General features: G+C 38.9%; 1 protein-coding gene across 1 annotated transcript in view; it reads right to left on the minus strand.

The window, feature by feature from the left end:
* Positions 1-20543, minus strand: part of NEK11 (NIMA related kinase 11) — a 625868-nt gene that overhangs the window by 193257 nt on the left and 412068 nt on the right. The window contains exon 12 of the mRNA XM_053714299.1: positions 18797-18899. Within this exon, the coding sequence (XP_053570274.1) occupies positions 18797-18899 (103 nt within the window). The remainder of the gene's footprint in view (positions 1-18796; positions 18900-20543) is intronic.

The raw sequence follows: 20543 nt of genomic DNA on the forward strand, positions 1-20543 counted from the left end.
CCCTGGAACACCAAGCTAAGTCCCTATTACCGCCTACAGTTACGTAATATTCAAACTTAACTTCCCTAGAATGCCCCAGCTAACTCCTACATACTGCCTACTGTCAGAAAAATATCTCACTATAATAAACTATCCCCATCTCACTATAATAAACCTCCCCATTATAACTATGAAGCTATGTTGTTAAAATTATAATCAATGTTTAAATAATGTGTCACAGAGATGCGCTAAAAAACCAGAGGGCCGGCAAAACCTCGCCGGCCTAGCCAGGCTCCATATTATTTAAAGTATTGTAGATATCTTAAAAGGTATTTGCTATTATTTTAACCCCTTAATGACCGACGTACAGGGTACGTCCTACAAAAAAGGTCCTTAACGACCAAGGACGTACCCTGTACTATGTTAGTCTTTCCAAGTGGTGGAAGCGATCCTCATTGCTTCCAGCCGCTTTCATGTTATTGCAGTGATGCCTCGATATTGAGGCATCCTGCAATAACATTTTTTAGCAGCCCGATGCAGAGAGAGTCACTCTGTGGCCCTCTCTGCATCGGCCATCGATGGTCGTGATCGTTGGTGGATGGGAGCTGATGCAGGAAGGCGGGTGGACGGCCATCGGTGCAGGAAGTGTGTCAAAGGGGGGCGGGATCATGTGCAAGGGGGCGGGAGTGTGTGAGAACTGGCACAGTAACACATATTGCTTATGTGGTAGAGACGACTGGGGAGGGTGGGAATGTTCAGTTAAGGGATCTAGGAGGGGGTGGGGGGTGGATAATGAGGGGGGCAGCTACACTACGGAAAATATTTAGTAATTTTATAATAAAACGTGTTTTTAAAAAAAAAAATACCATGTTTTATGGGAAACTGGGTACTGGCAGACAGCTGCAATTACCCAAGATGGTGCACATTAAGGTAGAGGGGGAGGGTTAGAGAGCTGTTTGGGGGCGGGTCAGGGATGGTGGGGGCTATGGGGGGATCCTACACAGCAGAATTATGTTGTTTTTTTTTTTTGTTTTTTTTTAAATACTTTTATCTTAGTACTAGTAGACTTTCTGCCAGTACTTAAGATGGCGGGGACAATTGTGGGGAGAGGGAGGGAAGAGAGCTGTTTGGGAGGGATCAGGTGGTGTGATGTTTCAGGTGAAAGGCTGATCTCTACACTTAAGCTAAAATTAAACAAGCTCCCTAATTAACCCCTTCACTGCTAGACATAATACACATGTGATGCGCAGCGGCATTTAGCAGACTTCTAATTGCCAAAAAGCAACGCCAAAGCCATATATGTCTGCTATTTCTGAACAAAGGGGATCCCAGAGAAGTATTTACAACCATTTGTGCCATAATTGCACAAGCTGTTTGTAAATAATTTCAGTGAGAAACCTAAAATTTGTGAAAAAGTTTATGAAAAAGTGAACGATTTTGTGTATTTGATCGCATTTGGCGGTGGAATGGTGGCATGAAATATACCAAAATGTGCCTAGATCAATACTTTGGGTTGTCTACTACACTACACTAAAGCTAAAATTAGCCCTACAAGCTCCTTAATTAACCCCTTCACTGCTGGGCATAATACACGTGTGGTGCGCAGTGGCATTTAGCGGCCTTCTAATTACCAAAAAGCAACGCCAAAGCCATATATGTCTGCTATTTCTGAACAAAGGGGATCCCAGAGAAGCTTTTACAGCCATTTGTGCCATAATTGCACAAGCTGTTTGTAAATAATTTCAGTGAAAAACCTAAAATTGTGAAAAATGTAAAAAAAAATTATTATTTGATCGCATTTGCCGGTGAAATGGTGTCATGAAATATACCAAAATGGGCCTAGATCAATACTTTGGGTTGTCTACTACACTACACTAAAAGGGGATCCCAGAGAAGCATTTACAACCATGTGTGCCATAATTACACAAGCTGTTTGTAAATAATTTCAGTGGGAAACCTAAAGTTTGTGAAAAGATTTGTGAAAAAGTGAACAATTTTTTTTATTTGATCGCATTTGGCGGTGAAATGGTTGCATGAAATATACCAAAATGGGCCTAGATCAATACTTTGGGTTGTCTTCTAAAACAAAATATAGACATGTCAAGGGATATTCAGGGATTCCTGATAGATATCAGTGTTCCAATGTAACTAGCGCTAATTTTGAAAAAGTGGTTTGGAAATAGCAAAGTGCTACTTGTATTTATTGCCCTATAACTTGCAAATAAAGCAAAGAACATGTAAACATTGGGTATTTCTAAACTCAGGACAAAATTTAGAAACTATTTAGCATGGGTGTTTTTTGCTGGTTGTAGATGTGTAACAGATTTTGGGGGTCAAAGTTAGAAAAAGTGAGTTATTTTCCATTTTCTCCTCATATTTTATCTTTTTTTTTTTTTTATATATAGTAAATTATAAGATATGATAAAAATAATGGTATCTTTAAAAAGTCAATTTAATGGCGAGAAAACCGGTATATAATATGTGTGGGTACAGTAAATGAGTAAGAGGAAAATAACAGCTAAACACAAACACTGCAGAAATGTAAAAATAGCCTTGGCCCCAAACGGTTTCAGACAGAGCATACAATGTCAAACAACTTTCCAATTTACTTCTATTATTTAATTTGCTTCTATCTCTTGTTATCCTTTGCTGAAATGTTTATCTAGGCAAGCTGTTGATTGGTGGCTGCATATATAAACTGATTGTGATTGGCTCACCCATGTGTTCAGTTAGAAACCAGTAGTGCATTGCTGCTCCTTCAACAAATGATACCAAGAGAAAAAAACAGATTAGATAATAGAAGTAAATAAGAAAGTTGTTTAAAATTGAATCATGAAAGAATTTTTTTGGGTTTCATGTCCCTTTAAGGGGTTACAGTTCAGAGAAAAGTTATGTAGAATCAGGGAAATCCTTCAAATTAATCACTGTAACGAAGGCTTGACTATTCGAACTAATAGATATAATTGCGTGCTTGTGAGGGGTGCCCATATAAACCAAGTCGTAATGTGGTTCTACAAAAGTCCAGTAAATAATGTCTGTTAAGCAATATCAAAATAGTTTTAAGGGGTTAAACATATTTATATATATATATATATATATATATATATATATATATATATATATATATATATATATATATATATATATATATATATATATATTTGAAAATATATGTTTATGTTTAAAAAAATAGAAAGCATTATTAAATACCTTTTACTCTATAGTTATATACAATTATTTGAACACTATGAATTGTACATGACTATGCATATCATTTAAACATTGACCCCTAAACTGTTACAAATTAAAACTAACTGTAGAAGCTAAAGGCCCTACACATACATATTCAATATTTAAAATGATGCATTGTTATGTAGAATGCATATTGTTTAAATGTAATTAATGTTGCTTGTTGTGTTTATTAGTTGATATTAAAGACAATTATAATTAAAAGTATAGTTCTACATAACTGCATGCCTGTTATGTAAAATATAATTTAATGCTACTGACTTCTATAACATAAATATATATTAACATATATATCTATCTTATCACTAATAAAAACAACGCGCTAACATAAATACACGTTAATGTGTATGCAATATATATATATACCATTTTAAATATTGAATATCAATGCAAGGCCTGACTACATTATATTTACAATGTTTGAAATAAAATGCATGGTCATGTATAATGCATATTCATTTAAGTATTTGATATAAATTAAAATCTAGATATTTTTGCTTGATGCGTTTATTATTTTAAACATAAATAATTTTTTTAAATAGTATACATAGTATATAATATATATTTATGTTAACAATAAAAACACAAGAAAAAATAAATACATATTAATTTATATGCAATTGCTAAAAAAATATGCATCATACATAAGAATGCATAATAATTTAAATATTGTCGATAAATGCACTATTAACCCCTAAGCTGCACTAACCTAATCACCTAATTTACCCCCATATAGGTATGGGGATGGTTAGGAGATTAAAACGAGTGCATGCTAACCATCAATAATCACCTAATCTACCCTCATACAGGTATGGGGGGTGGATAGGTGATTAAAGCCGCGAAGATGCCCCCCCAGGATGTAGCGGGCCTAACATTGGATTAAGAGGAGACAGATTTTCAAATGGTGAGTACAACTTTTGAAGTTAGGGCTTATTTTGGGTGTTTTTTTATTTTTAAGAATAGGCTTTTTTATTTTAACTTTTATTTTTTAGGATAGTTTTTTAGGCATATTTTGTTATTTTGGGGAGTAACTGGTATTGTAGAGGGGGGGTTTGTTATTTATTTTATTTGTAAAAGAGCTGCAATATATTTAGGGCATAGCCCTACTAAAGGCCCCTTGAAGGGCTATTTTAATTTAATTTAGAGTTAGGTTTTTTTGTGTGTGGGGTTTTTATTTTATTTTGCATATATATTAGTGTAAGGTATAATGGTGTTTTTTTATTTTGGATACTGTATTTTATTTTATTTTTTGTAACTTTAAATTTTTGTAACTATAAAACTGAATTTTTTAAATTTTAATAGATTCCCCCCCCCCCCCCTGTAACTTAAGGGGTTTAGTTTAGAGGGGGGAAGGTGTTATGAAGAATAGGGTTAGATTACGTTTTGGGTTGTAGCAGTTTAAGGTTAATATTTTTTATTTTCTTGTAACAGATTTTTTTTTTTTAAAGTAACTTAGAGGGTTTAGTTTAGAGGGGGGTTAGGTGTTAGGAGCAGTAGTGTTAGATTGTTTGGGGCTGTGGCGGTATACGGTTAATATTTTTTTATTTTGCTGTAACTTAGATTATCTTTTTTATTAACTGATTATTTTTTAAAGTAACTTAAGGGGTTTACTTTAGAGGGGGTTAAGTGTTAAGTAGAGTAGGGTTAGTTTGCGTAGGGGGTTGTGGCGGTTTAGGGTTAATAGTGTAGGGTCACAAGAGAAAAAAAGGCGAGTCGGGGCCACAGGTAAAAAGATAATACTTAGCTTTTATTGCCATACAAAATATAAAAACACTCTCAGTGCATAAAAACAAAAGAGCTAGGACCGCTGCTGTCCTAGCTCTTTTGTTTTTATGCACTGAGAGTGTTTTTATATTTTGTATGGCAATAAAAGCTAAGTATTATCTTTTTACCTGTGGCCCCGACTCGCCTTTTTTTCTCTTGTGGCTGCTGGTGATTTTGCAGACTTGCGGAGGTCTGCAGGCGGTTTGCGGGGAGCACCTCTGTGGTTGCTGTGTTTGGAGCCGTTACATTGGTCACTTTGGTAGTGACGAAGAAGCCAAGGGGAGGAGATTGTCACACTCACTTGGGAACTGATTGAGACCAGGAGGGTACAGAGAGAAGTTGCGGTTGGCGACTGGAGCCCCCAAGGTACTGTGTTTCATCAGCATTCAGGATGTTTATACTGTGATACCCCCATTGTAGGCTTTTGACATTTTACGTTTGTGTCTGGCTAAATGAGCGCTGTCTCAGGACTTATCTGTATATAGTAATAGTGTAGGGTACTTGCGATGGGTAGGTGGCGGTTTATGGATAATAGAATAGTGCTTGCGGTAGGTATGTGGCAGTATAGGAATTAATAGAATAGTACTTGTAGTGGGTATATGGTGGTATAGGGGGTTAATAGAATAGTACTTGTGGTGGGTATGTGGCGGCATAGGGGTTAATAGTTTAGATAGATACTAACAATGGGCTAGTTGCGGTATAGGGGTTAATAGGATAGGTACTTGTGGTGGGTATGTCGCAGTTTTTCATTAGCGTTATGTTAATTTGTGATCGTATGGGTACATTGGTTTAGAGGTATTAGGATTAGTGGTTAGGCACAGCAGTTATATTTCAAGGGATACTTTGCTATACATCACCAATATGGGCGGTGATGCTGGGTATTGTCTATAGCCAGCATCACCAACCAATGGCACATATAGTAAATGCCTCTCGGCGATCCTTTCGAATATGATGCCGCCTCGTAGCATTTTCAAACATCGGGGACTACATTTCACTTTAAATTTGCAGTTTGATTCATACTAATTGCTTATTCTAAAAAAAAAATATTTTGGTAATTTGTTCATTTTGCACATCGCAGTCATCTTTTGCATTTATTTGTGAAACATTTCTGTTCCAGTATTTGTATGTTTGGTTTTCTCTACTTCAATAATGAAAATAAACAGCTTTTTCATAATCTTTTTCATGCAAAAATATTTTAACATGTTCAAAAAAAAACAAAGCTACCGACTGAGCTGCACACTACAGGATTGTAATGGCTTCAGAGCTCTGCCCTACTGCTCATCCCCTTTGGGCAAATGTCTTGGTGTTAAGAGTAAAACGAGAGGCAAGTCCAGCCTTGGCCGCAGCCACCATGCCTTACTCCACCCAACAACACCCACAGCATGAATAGTCCCACCCACTGCACATCTCGGACAAAATTACATATATGACGTAATGTCGCCCGTAAGTTCAACTCGCACATCAGATGAATCACATATACGGTGCCGGCAGATCATATACTGCTGTAAGTCGGATAAACTGGCGATGTTCAGAAATGTGTGCAAATACACATTTCTGGAGTCGCTAGTGACTTATGGCGGTATATGATCTGCCGGCGCCTAAATATTTTCCAAAATCCCACGTAAAAATGTACGTCAAACCCCCTATATCCGCCATCCCCCCACATCGCAACTACTATTAAAAGTATTAACCCCTAAACCGCCTACCCCCACATCGCAATCTACCTAATAAAATTATTAACCCCTAAACCGCCAACCCCCCACAACGCGAAGTACCTATTATCACTATTAACCCCCTAATCCGCCATCCACCCACAACGCAAAGTACCTAATTATCCTATTAACACCTAAACCACCAACGCCAACAACGCAATCTACCTAATTACACTATTAACCCCTAAACCGTGAACACCCCACAACGCAATCTACCTAATTAACCTATTAACTCCTAAACCGTCAACCCCCCCACAACGCAAAGTATCAATCTAATAACTAAGCCCCCTAACCTAACACCCCCTAAATTAACCCCAATTAAACTAAAATTAAATAAAATAAAAATGACTACCTTAAAAAATATTTTAAAATTACACAAAATAAAAATTCCTATCTTTACCTGAAAATAAACAAAAACCTAAGGGTGGAATGTTTTACTGTTAGGGGGGTTATTTATATTTTTAAGAGCTGATCGCTTTAGGGCAATACCCTAAAAAAGGCCCTTTTAAGGGCTATTGGTAGTTTAGTGTTAGCTTAGGTTTTTTTTTTTTAATTTGGGGTGCCTTTTTTGTTTTTATAGGGATATTAGTTAATTTTTTATTTTGGATAATTTTGTTTATTTTTTTCTGTAATCTTAGATTTTTTTCTTTTTGTAATCTTAGTTTTTTTATTTTAATCTAATTTTTAGGGGGGTTAATAACTTTATTAGGTAGATTGCGATGTGGGGGGTTGGTGGTTTAGGAGTTAATACTTTTAATAGTAGTTGCGTTGTGGGTGGATGGCAGATTAGGGGTTAATAACTTTATTAGGTACTTTGTAATGTGGGGGTTGGCGGATTAGGGCTTAATACATTTTATTATTTATTGCGATGTGGGGGGATGGCGGATTAGGGGTAGATATTGAGCATGTGTTAGGTCTTTATTAAGGCTTCTAGGGAGTTACAGTAGTTTCATGGTCAGGTCAAGGCTTGCTACGCCTGCCTATGTGTGGCAAAGTGAGTAAAATGTCTCCATCCTCGCCGCGTAAATCCTTGCGCTGAATATATATACCGACTTGCGACGCAGGTTCAATGTTAGCTCATGGGAGTAAAAACTGCGGGTGACAGGTAAAATATACGTGCCACATGGCGCCGTATATATGTAATTGCATACTCCAGCTTTTGCGCCCAACGCCGCATATGTAACCCCCCTCAAGTTTTTATTTCATCCACAAATGTCCACTGGTCACCTCCCACAGTGCACCTCACTTCCCTAGACTGGAAGGACACTGGAAAATGCTATTGGTATGAAATAAAGCTCATATATATGTATAAGAGATGTTTACTGCCCCATTATTATATGATTATTTGGATTTGTTTTTGAGGATAAACATAAAAACTACAGAATGTATTAAGTTCTTATAAAGGCTCTATTAATAAATATAAAAACACAAGTATATGGAAACTCAGAAATAAAAAGTTCTTTTTTTGTTTTAAATGACATTTTACTAATTCTTTACTTTACTTTTGCAATTAAAGTCTGATTAGCTGATGATGAAGGATTTATGTTTCCCTTAGAGATATATTCTTACATTACATCTCTAAAATATATTAACGTTCATTTTGGTTTATTCAAGCCCTATACTTTCTTGTGAACATCTTTAATGATTCAAATCTCTGTGGACAATAAATGACATTCTGTAAGACTCCATAATATTATACTCCCAACTGTCGGAAATACCATCTGTTTTAAAAAAAGGAATGAATTCATGCTGAACCATAAATGGAATTAAACCTTATGTGTGTCAACCACCAAAAATATAATTGATGATTTTAAAGGACATTGCTTTTTTTATATATACATATTATAAGACAAAGATTAACTATTGACAGTTTTATTATAAAAATAATATTAAATTATACACATTCTTTAATAGAAAAGATGCATGAAATCCACTCTCTAATAATTATTTTGAATCCATTAGCATCATATAATATTATTAGTTTAATTTAAAATACCTTTTTACCTGGTAATATTTTAATAACATGTAAATATCTATTATCTGCTATACTTTAAGGTAGTGTTTCTCAACCGCGGTCCTCAAGTACCCCCAACAGGCAAGGTTTTCGTTATAACTGAACCAGTGCACAGGTAAAGTAATCAGCTGATCAATAACACCATGGTTACTACCCTGCTCTCACCCATCAGCTGATTATTTCCCCTGTGCCCTGGTGCAGCTATAGTGAAAATTTAGAGGACGGCGGTTGAGAAACACTGCTTTAAGGAAAGTAATCTCCAAAATTAGTTTCTGTTTTGTGTAGCAAATACACTTGGCAAAATATATTTTTATGACCAGTATTATTCTATGTTATTATTTCCCTGTGTAGAGGACAGCACTTTGTCATCTTCGAGTTATCTTACACATACAAACTAAAAGGAAGTTTGAGAAGCGGCATACCTATAACACTCCAGTCATAGGATTCAGGCAGATGGCTTAGTAAAAACATAAATTATGCTTACCTGATAATTTTATTTCCATCTGTGGGAGGAGAGTCCACTGCTTCATTCATTAATTGTGGGAATAAAGAACCTGGCCAATAGGAGGAGGCAAAGACATCCCAGCCAAAGGCTTAAATAACTCCCCCCACCTCCCTCATCCCCCAGTCATTCTGCCAAGGGAACAAGGAACAGTAGGATAAATATCAGGGTATAAATGGTGTCAGAAGAACAAAAATAAATTTAGGTCTGCCCACCAGAGAAATGGGCGGGAGCCGTGGACTCTCCTCCCACAGATGGAAATTAAATTATCAGGTAAGCATAATTTATGTTTTCCATCTTAATGGGAGGAGAGTCCACGGCTTCATTCATTACTTCTGGGAAACAAATACCCAAGCTCTAGAGGACAGTGAATGGAAAAAAACAGGAGGGCAAAAGGAGGCGGATCCTAAACTGAGGGCACCACAGCCTGCAAAACCTTTCTCTCAAAAGCCAATTCCACCGAAGCAAAGACATCAAATTTGTAAAATTTAGCAAAAGTATGTAAGGACGACCAAGTAGCCGCCTTACAAATCTGCTCCACAGAGGCCTCATTCTTAAAGGCCCATGAAGAAGCCACAGCCCTAGTTGATTGAGCCGTAATCCTCTGAGGAGGCTTATGTCCCGCTGTCTCATAGGCCAAGCGAATAATGCTCCTAAACCAAAAAGATAGGAAAGTGGAAGAGGCCTTCTGCCCCTTTGCGCTTCCCCAAATACACCACAAATATAGACGAAGTCTGTCTGAATTCCATCGTGGCCTGAAGATAGAACTTCAAGGCTCGAACCAGATCCAAATTATGAAGTAACCTTTCCTTTGAAGAAGAAGGGTTAGGACACAAGGAAGGAACTACTATCTCCTGATTGATGTTACAATTCGACACAACCTTGGGAAGAAATCCCAACCTAGTGCGAAGAACAGCCTTATCGGCGTGAAAAACCAGGTAAGGAGGCTCACATTGCAAGGCCGCCAACTCAGAGACTCTGCGTGCCGATGCAATAGCCAATAGGAATAGAACCTTCCAGGAAAGAATTTTAAAGTCAAGCAAATGCATAGGCTCAAACGGAGCCCTCTGCAAAACCCTAAGTACCAAGTTTAAGCTCCAAGGAGGAGCGGAATTTCTAAAGACAGGCCTAATCCTAGACAACCTGAACAAAGGACTGAATATCAGGTCACTCCGCAAGCTTCTTGTGTAACAGTACAGATAAATCCGAAATCTGTCCCTTTAAGGAACTGGTAGCAAGTCCCTTCTCCAACCCATCCTGGAAAAAGGACAGGAACTTGGCTACCCTAACCTTATGCCAGGGATATCCACGTTCCTCACACCAGGACAAGTAGGTCCTCCACATCTTATGATAGATGCGCCGAGTGACCGGCTTTCTGGCTTGAATGAGAGTATCAATCACTCTCCCAGAAAAACCTCTCTTGGCTAGGACTAAGCGTTCAATCTCCATGCAGTCAGCCTCAGAGAATCGAGATTTTGATGTAGAAAGGGACCCTGAACTAGTAGATCTCTGCAACAAGGCAACCTCCATGGAGTAGACAATGACATCCCCACCAAATCCGCAAACCACATCCACGACGGAGCAATTAGAATAGCCGAAGCTTGCTCCTGCTTGATGCGGGCCACTACTCGAGGCAGAAGTGGTAACGGTGGAAATATGTAGACTAGGTTGAACTCCCAAGGCACCGCTAAGGCCTCTATCAGCTCTGCCTGGGGATCCCTGGACCGTGACCCGTATCTGGGTAGCTTAAAGTTGAGTCTGGACGCCATGAGATCTATCTCCGGCGTCCCTCATCTGATACAGATCTTTGCAAACACCTCAAGATGGAGAGACCATTCCCCAGGATGAAACAATTGTCTGCTGAGAAATTCCGCTTCCCAGTTCTCCACACCCGGAATGTGGATCGCTGATAGCAAACAGTTGTGGGTTTTCACACACTCCAGAATCCGAGATACTTCCCTCATGGCTAGGGAGCTTCTTGTTCCCCCCTGATGATTGATGTAAGCCATGAGTTAATGTTGTCAGACTGGAATCTGATGAATCGGGACAACCCCAAAAGGGGCCAAGCCCTCAGAGCATTGAATATCGCTCAAAGTTCCAGAATATTGATCGGGAGAAGCGACTCCTCTTGAGTACACCTGCCCTGTGTCATCCTGGCACCCCAAACAGCTCCCCATCCTGACAGACTTGTGTCCGTGTTCACAATCTCCCAGGATGGTCTCAAGAAGGATGTCCCCTGGGGCACATCTGCACAACTGAAAAGGACGGAGATGGAACCTGGCGTATGGAATGACAGCTATGCTGGATACCATGAGCCCAACCACCTCCATACACCGGGCCACAGATGGCCTTGAGGAGGTCTGAAGGGCAAGACAGCTGGACGCAATCTTGCAACGTCTCTGATCTATCAGGAAAATCTTCATGGATATGGAATCTATTATCGTGCCCAGAAATTCCACTCTGTTGCTGGGAACCAGGGAACTCTTTACTACATTTATCTTCCATCTATGAGATCGAAGAAGAAGAAGAGCCCTTGATTGATCCTCTGAAAGACTGCAGGACGGAGCCTAGACCAGGATGTCATCCAGATAAGGTGACACTGCAATACCTCTGGCTCTCGCCACCACAAGCAACGCTCCCAGAACCTTCGTAAAGACTCTTGGGGCAATCGCCAGGCCAAACGGAAGGGCCACAAACTGGAAGTGTTGGTCCAGAAATGCAAATCTTAGGAACCTGAAGTGATCCTTGTGGATTGGCATGTGAAGGTAAACATCCTTCAAATCTGTTGTGGTCATGAACTGTCCCTCTTGAACTAGGGGCAGAATAGACCTGATCGTCTCCATCTTGAACGATGGGACCGACAGAAACTTGTTTAGGCACTTTATGTCTAGAATCAGACGAAACGTGCCCTCCTTCTTTTGGACCAGGGAAAGGTTTGAATAATACCCCAGACCTCTTTCTGCCAGAGGTACTGGTACGATTACCCCGAGAGGGAAGAGATCCCTTACGCACTCTAAAAAGGCGTCTCTCTTCTCTGGTCTTGATGATAGGTTTGACAGGAGTCTTGATCCCTATCCTGTAACCCTGGGCGATGACCTCCAGAACCCAAGGGTCCTGAATGTCTCTCAATCCAGGCCGCTGCAAAAAGAGATAGTCTGCCCCTATGCGATCCATAGACAGATTGGGGGCCGCCCCTTCATGACGATTTTGTCTCGGCGGGCTTCTTGCTCTGCTTGGCTTTGTTCCAAGATTGAGCTGGTCTCAAAGATCCCTTGGACTGCTCATTTTTCACGGCAGGTTGCTGGCGTTGGGACTTGTCTGAACGAAAGGGACAAAAAGTAGACCCCTTAGGTCTATTCTTTTTATCCTGTGGTAGGAAAGCACCCTTGCCTCCCGTGGCCATGGAGTCCAGTCCCGTACCAAAAATAACTTTCTCCCTAAAAGGGATGGATAGTAATCTAGACTTGAAAGTCATGTCAGCAGACCACGACTTTAACCACAGTGCCCTACGGGCTTGAACAGAAAAACCTGATGTCTTGGCATTCAGGCGAATAATCTGCATATTTGCATCACAGATGAATGAATTAGCTACCCTTAAGGTATTAATTTGTTCCTCTATCTCCTCCAGGGGAGTCTCCTCCTCGACCATAGCTGAAAGAGCATCACACCAATAGGTAGCAGCCCCAGCCACCACAGCAACCGCTGCTGCCGGTTGAAAAATGAACCCCGTGAGCTGAAACATCTTTCTCAGCATAGATTCCATTTTTTTTATCCATGGGCTAATTGAACGAAGAGCTATCTTCGAGCGGGATAGTTGTGTGCTTAGCGAGCATGGATATAGCACCATCCACTTTAGGGATGGCCCCCCACAGCTCAAGCTGAGAGTCCGGAACGGGGAACAGTTTTTTAAAAGAAGTAGAGGGAGAAAAAGATGAACCAAGTTTTTCCCATTCATTCTTAATAATATTAGCCATCTTAACGGGGACCGGGAAGGTCTGAGACACCACCCTGTCCTCGTAAACCCTATCTAGCTTAGGGATTGAAGTAGGGTTGCACCGATACCAATACTAGTATCGGTATCGGTACCGATACCAAGTATTTGCATGAGTACTTGTACTCGTGCAAATGCACCGATACTTAAACCGATACCTCCACTTCCTACCCATATGCTATCTTGTGGCGTTTTTTCAAACTGCATGTTCCCATTTCATTTTAAGCTGAAGTGGAGACTAAACTAAAAATTGTTTACTACTGTTCTGCCAATACAAATTGCTGTTATTTGTATTATTGTAGGAGAGATCACTGTACCCCGTTCAGACAAACCCCTGAAGTACTGGTCAGTTAATAAACTGAGATTTCTAGCTCTGGCTAAAATGGTCCAAAAATATCTTTCTGCCCCATGCAGTAGCGTGGAAAGTGAAAAACTGTTCAACTTAGAGTCAAACCTCCTTACTGATAGCAAAAACAGACTTATAGCTGAACATGCAGAGAGGCTTCTGTTCTGTTCCTTAAAAAAGAACTTGCCACTAACTTTTGAAAAATTATTCTAATTGCTAAATTGCCTTTTTACTGCTAGTTCTCATCTTGCACAATGATGTTCAAAACATACTGTACTCTGAGGAACATCCATAGGTTAGCTTATATAATTGCAGGAAGAGTACTCATGGCAAAAATTATTTCCAATGAACACTCATCCTGCAATTATAGGACTAGATTTAGATTACTTTTGATTGGTAAGCTTTATCAATGCTTTGTTCACATTTCCAACTCCATAGACTTTAATGGAGTAGGACATGTAATGAGAGCATTGGTAAAGCTTACCAGTCAAATGTAATTTAGCCCATAGTGTTGTTCCCCATGATTAAACAGTGCACTGTTCTATTTTTTACTGTATTGCACTTTTGGTTGGTTGTGATTTTATATTTGTTATTTGTTGTTATTATTAATATATTTTATTGTAATATTTTTATTTATAAACATGTTCTGTGAACTTTATGACAAATAAAACTGTTTTTTAAGTTACAGTCCTTCATAATTATAAAGAAGGAATCTTAAATAATTAGTCTGTATTGTGCTTGGTTAACTGTCACATGACATTAAAAAAAAAGTATCGGTAATTGGTATCGGCGAGTATTTGAAAACAAGTATCGGTACTTGTACTCGGTCTTTAAAAAATGGTATTGGTGCAACCCTAGATTGAAGGTTCCTCCGGTAGTTTCGGTTCCGGAACCTCTAATGTAGCAAGCACCTCTTTCAACAGAAAGCGCAAATGCTCCATCTTAAACTTAAAGTCTGGCTCCTCCTCAGCCGGAGGTCTAGATGTCACCGATTCTGACCCAGAAAGAGCGTCCTCCGAAGAGTCAGAGTCGTCTTCATCAGCGGATAATCTATCAGAGACATCCAACGGAGTAGATGACCCCTGGGACGAATAGCTATGTTTCACCTTTCCCTTGCACTTAGCAGGGCATGGTAAGGCATTGAAGGCCGCAGAGACCGCCGTTTGTAGCTGCTCAGCAAAATCTGGCGGCCAAAGGGCTTCTCCCGCGGGAGGATTAGTAGTGCCCTGGGGAGCTGCATGTGTAATCAGAGATGAATGTAGGGGAACGCACCTCACGGGACGGAGAACCTTCAGGTGGACAGCTCAGTTGTACTAAATATCTTATTCTTTTTAGATATTGCAATATTATCAAAGCATGTGGAACATAGTTGAGCGGGCGGATTCACCGGAACCTCCTCACAATAAACACAGGAATTAGATTTGGATAAAGAGGGAGTACCCTCTAACATATCAGAGTCCTCCATAGTTTGCGCTTTTATTACGGACTAGATAGAAATTAAATGGTACCTTTATACCCCAATAGCCGGGGCACTCACCACCTCCTATGACCCGGACCACAGAGAAAACGCTTTGCCTCCTGCAACCGCCGGTCAAGAAAGAGGAAGTTAAAGAGGCCACACCCGGTCACATGGAGTGCCATGCAGGACCGCCCCTGCACTAACGAGAAAACGCGCCAAAAAAGGCAGCCTCATCTCACACATGCCGTAGCATTAAATACAATAAAGAATATTATGCATAAATCCCCCCCTGTTCAATAATCCCCTTTCCAAGGATATTAACTCTTGATTCTATACAGATAAAAGGAGACACACTGTGACCCTGTCTTCTTGCGTTATCAAATGTGTATAAATGAAATGATCTTACCAGAATCTATGCCGTGGAACAGGAACATGGCCATTCAAGTGTGACAGGGTAGTAGCATTGCTCCTCCTGACATGGACTTGAGTGCAGAAAGCAGGCAGCGAAACTCATCAACGCTGATTGCTTATGGAGCTGTTAATCTGAGTCTGGATGGTTTTGAAGAAAGACTCTCCCTGTATCTCTGGACTCTAACTTTCATCCAAGCTCTCACTGAGAGGCTGACAGGACTACTTAAAACTCCAGTCTCATTCCGAAGAGTACTACCCTCCATTAGAGACTACTCCGAATCTTCCGACACTTCTCTGCCAACCTCCTGTGACAAAAGGCAAAAAATGACTGGGGGATGAGGGAAGTGGGGGAGGTATTTAAGCCTTTGGCTGGGGTGTCTTTGCCTCCTCCTGGTGGCCATGTTCTTAATTCGTAATGAATGAAGCCATGGACTCTCCTCCCATTAAGATGGAAACCTAACTTTTATTAGCATTAAATAATACAAATTGAGATTGCTATGTACAATAGCTGGTCAGGCGAAATGTGTCTGGGCAAGGGGGGAAGGACTGAGGCAATTTATATAACAATATTTAGCATTAGCTGCAAATCATGGAAGATAATATAATGTGCTGATGTGCAGTTTCTGTAGGTAAATATAATTATTCCAAATCGAGGAAACACTAAACTTTCATACCATGCTGTAATTAAATCTATAGGTCTGGACTGCTCCTGTTTTCGTGTGTCCTCATACAGTCCCTGGTTTTTAATGTACATAGTAATCCCATTTTTAAAGTTGAATACATGTAACACTAAATTGTATCAACTGCCAGAAAGCATATAACCAAAAAAAATTGGAATGTGTCATACTACACAATAATAATATAATAGTAAAAATCTCAAATTAAAAGATTGCAATGGATTTAAAGCAATGCACCAGATTACAGCTATAGCTTAGGGGTAGGGTACTTTGCCGCCCCTTTGGTGATCATTGAAACTACCCTTGCAAATCTTTTTTTTTAACTGGTACATCTAATTAAAGGGATATTCCAGCCAAAATTGAAAACCACATGGGTGCATTTCAGTAATTTTGTAATATACATGCATTAACAAAAATGCTTCAAATAAAAGCTATAGCTGTTTCAAAAGTGTATTTAAGTATGCACTGTGCACCAGCATTTTAAACACAGCACTTGCTCAGAGAGCCTAAGGTGCTTGTACCATCTGGCAATGACTCAATTTGTTAATTGCTGACATGATACAAGCCCCAGTGATGATCTGAGCAGCTACATTATTTAAAATGTGGGTGCAGTGACAATATCTAGCTATGCTTCACATGCACGTGCAGAGAAAAATGGTAACACTAAAACAGTGATAACTTTTACTAGAAGCATTTTTGCTAATTAATGTATATTGCAAATATATTTCTATTCAAAGATGTAATTAATCTATGTGCATTTAAATTTTGACTGGAATGTCCCTTTATTTGTCCCATTGGGGCCTCATTTATAAAGCTGAGGATGCTGTGCAGTCATAAGACCACTGCTTTCTAACCACTCCTAACCTTAACAGATCTTCCTGGGGTAATTGGCAAACCATACTCGTGTTTTTGCTCATACTGTATAATGATAAACGTAGGTAGCAGATACTGCCTAGCTACCTGCAAGCTCAGGCAGACAGGATTTAATAAATGAGGGCTCCAGTCTCCTAGCGGAGCTCACTCCTGAGACTGCTTTAGAGTCTGTAGCTCTGTGAGATAGCTCATATAGCACTACAGTGCAAGTTACATAGACTCAAAAGGAGTCAGTGGGGCAGGCTTTATAACATTTTTCTATTTCATTTTTATATAAATAAATAACAGAAAAGAAGAAGGGACATTCAACTCAAGATTTTTCTTTTATGGTGTAGGTAGAACATACAATTTTAAACAACTTTCCAGTTTAATTTTATTATCAAATTTGCTTCATTCTCTTGGTATCATTTGTTGATGGAGCAGCAATGCACTACTTGATAAAGGCTGACCCAGCCGAAACGCGTTGAAGTGACTTGCTGGAACTAAGCTTTAAGAGTTCTGAAGAAAAATACTACGTCTGTAAAACCTTAAGTAATCAAGTTTTTAAACATCAATGAGGATCGGAACCAACTACGGACTACCGGCTTGCTGATTGGTCTAAGAAAACATGATCACACTACGTCATCACCGACAGTGAAGACGCCAAAACTCCCGATACAGAAACAAGCATGGACAGAAGTAATGGCCAACCGAGTCTGTCAGGTAATGTGATCATTAGAAGTTTGGCCAGATCTTAAGCCGGGTAAGATAAGACTACCTACATTTACGTACATTACACTGACCGGTCAGTAGAACTTAAGGCTTTATAAATCTTCCTGCATAAGGCTTTATAAAACTTCCTGCATTTGGATGTCCTATTCTCAATTTTGATGTGGGACGTGTGCTATTAATCAAATACACAAGTGATTTCGCTGCAGAAAACCAACTTAAGGACTTTGCAGAAAACACTAACGATTTCAAGTTTATACATAAGCCATTATCATATCCTGAGACTTTTTGAGTTCTTGATTTATTTCTCAGACGCTAAGGACTTTTTGTGAACACTCAAATTCTGAGAAAAGTATTTGTACTAGCAACATTTCAGACATTATATGTACTATTAGACACAAAGTATCTATTTTAAAACTTTGTGTTTATTGTCTATTCATATACTTACTTAATAGCGTTTTTTTAGACTCTTTATAAGCTTACATTTTTATTCATTGTTTAGGTGTGGCCACACCAAATTGTTCTTAAGACTGAGACACTAACTTTTTGATATATTTCTTAGACTATCTTATGTATTGAATTTTGCATTTGAGACTGTATGTTAGTTTAATTTATATATTTTTTAAGCTTATTATACAGTAAAAAGTATTTTTTTTATGAACATCTGAATGTGTCAGATGATTTGGAAGAGACACTCTGGAGAGTAATTTATTTTCATTAGACTGATATAATAGTACACACTGCCTCAGCTCCCTTTGAGCGCCACTCTAATAACGTGTTTTTTGGTATCATATGGTTTCTAACTAAGCACATGGGTGAGCCAATGACAATCGTTATATATATGCAGCCACCAATCAGCAAATTAAATAATAGAAGTAAATTGGAAAAGTTGTTTAAAATTGTATGCTCTGTCTAAATCATGAATGTCTAATTATGATTTTACTGTCCATTTAAATAGAGTGCCAAGGTACCCCTTAACCAAGCATTCTGGAACACCTACTAGTAGCCTTTAGCTGTAATGTAATGCATTGCTTTAAGTGAATTACATTTTTTTGTAGATATTTGCAGCTAATAATAATACTAACTGAATTCCTTCCCATACTGTACCTACCTCTATATGAAGGCTCAGAAACGCACAGCCTGTTTGGTGTTTCCTGACTTTCTTCAGGTTGGTTGTAAGATTTGTAGTGTCTTGGCTCTGACTGTATAAGGTCGTTTGTAGGGCACTAATTAAAAAAAACAAAACAAAAAAAAGCTTACAACTCATAAGGCGAAGGCAGGGACGAACCATGGGCGCAGAATTTCCTCCCCCCCTTTCCTAAACAATGCATAGGACCAAACTGCAACGTATTATCAATTTAACATCTTCATAACTGTTATGCAAAACTGCGCACTCAACCAAATTCTGGATGGGGGCGGGGCAAAAATGTAATATATACTCATACACTATATTAAAGAGATATGAACCAAAAATAATGCTTTCATAATTTAGATAGAGAAAGTAATTTTAAACATTTTTCTAAATCTTCCTTGTTCTCTTGGTATCTTTTGCTAAAAAGCAGGGATGTAAGCTCAGGAGCATCCACGTGTATGGAGCACTTTATGGAAGTAGTTTTGCAAGAGCACTAAATTGCAGCACTATTTCCTGCAATGTAGTACTCCAGGCACCTACCTAGGTATCTCTTCAACAAAGAATACCATGGGAACAAAGCACATTTGACAATAGAAGTAAATTCGAAAACATTTTAAAATTGTATGCTTTGTCTGAAACACAACATATTTTACTTTGTTTCATTTCCCTTTAAAGGGATATTCCAGCCAAAATTGGAAACCACATGGGTGCATTTCGATATTGAACAGAAGCAATTTTGTAATATACATGCATTAGCAAAAATGCTTCTAATAAAAGTTATATCTGTTTCCAAAGTGTATTTAAGTATGCACCGTGCACCAGCATTTTAAACACAGCACTTGCTCAGAGAGCCTAAGGTGCTTGTACCATCTGGTAATGATGCAATTTGTTAATTGCTGACATGTTACAAGCCCCAGTGATGATCTGAGCAGCTACATTATTTAAAATGTGGGTGCAGTGACAATATCCAGCTATGCTTCACATGCACGTGCAGAGAAAATTGGTAACACTAAAACAGTGTTAACGTTTACTAGAAGCATTTTTGCTAATACATATATATTACAAATATGTTTCTATTCAAAGATGTAATTAATCTATGTGCATTTACATTTTGACTGGCATGTCCCTTTAAATACACATATCAGAGTATCAAATAAATGACACTTATCCTAAGGGCGAGTCAGGGGTAGCGCTCGTATTACGAGTTGAAAGTAAACACGAACGGGTGAGCACAATTGTGCTTTATGCTAGAATGATTGCTGCATCCTCAGAGCTCTGGTTAACTGTTTCGTGAAACAAAAAAGTTGCACAAAACACAATAAAAATACATTAAAAAGTGCAGTTACACTCATAATAACACCAAAAATATGTTTTTTAAATTGCACAAAAAATTATAAGGGCTCAAAGATATGAGGTCTCAGGTGTCAGAAAAAAAAAGCAGGCAATGGGCTTTAATATTGAGATTCATACATATACATGTCTAAATATGTATTTGTGGGGGGGCGGAGCCAGCAATAGGACGGAGCGGTCATACAATTTCATAGCTCCGGCTAACTACTATATTTAAAGCTATAATTGACCGCTCTGACCAGGCTAACTAGCTATTTACATTTTGGCCAAAGCATTAAGACACTCAGATAAGAGAAACGGAGACTGAGAAATATTTCAGTTAGGGGAAACAATACACTTTATGAGAGGCCTTTGTGTGAACACTCCGTGGAGCAAC

The sequence above is a fragment of the Bombina bombina genome, chromosome 5 (genome assembly GCF_027579735.1).
Source record: "Bombina bombina isolate aBomBom1 chromosome 5, aBomBom1.pri, whole genome shotgun sequence".
In the NCBI taxonomy this organism is placed as follows: Eukaryota; Metazoa; Chordata; class Amphibia; order Anura; family Bombinatoridae; genus Bombina; species Bombina bombina.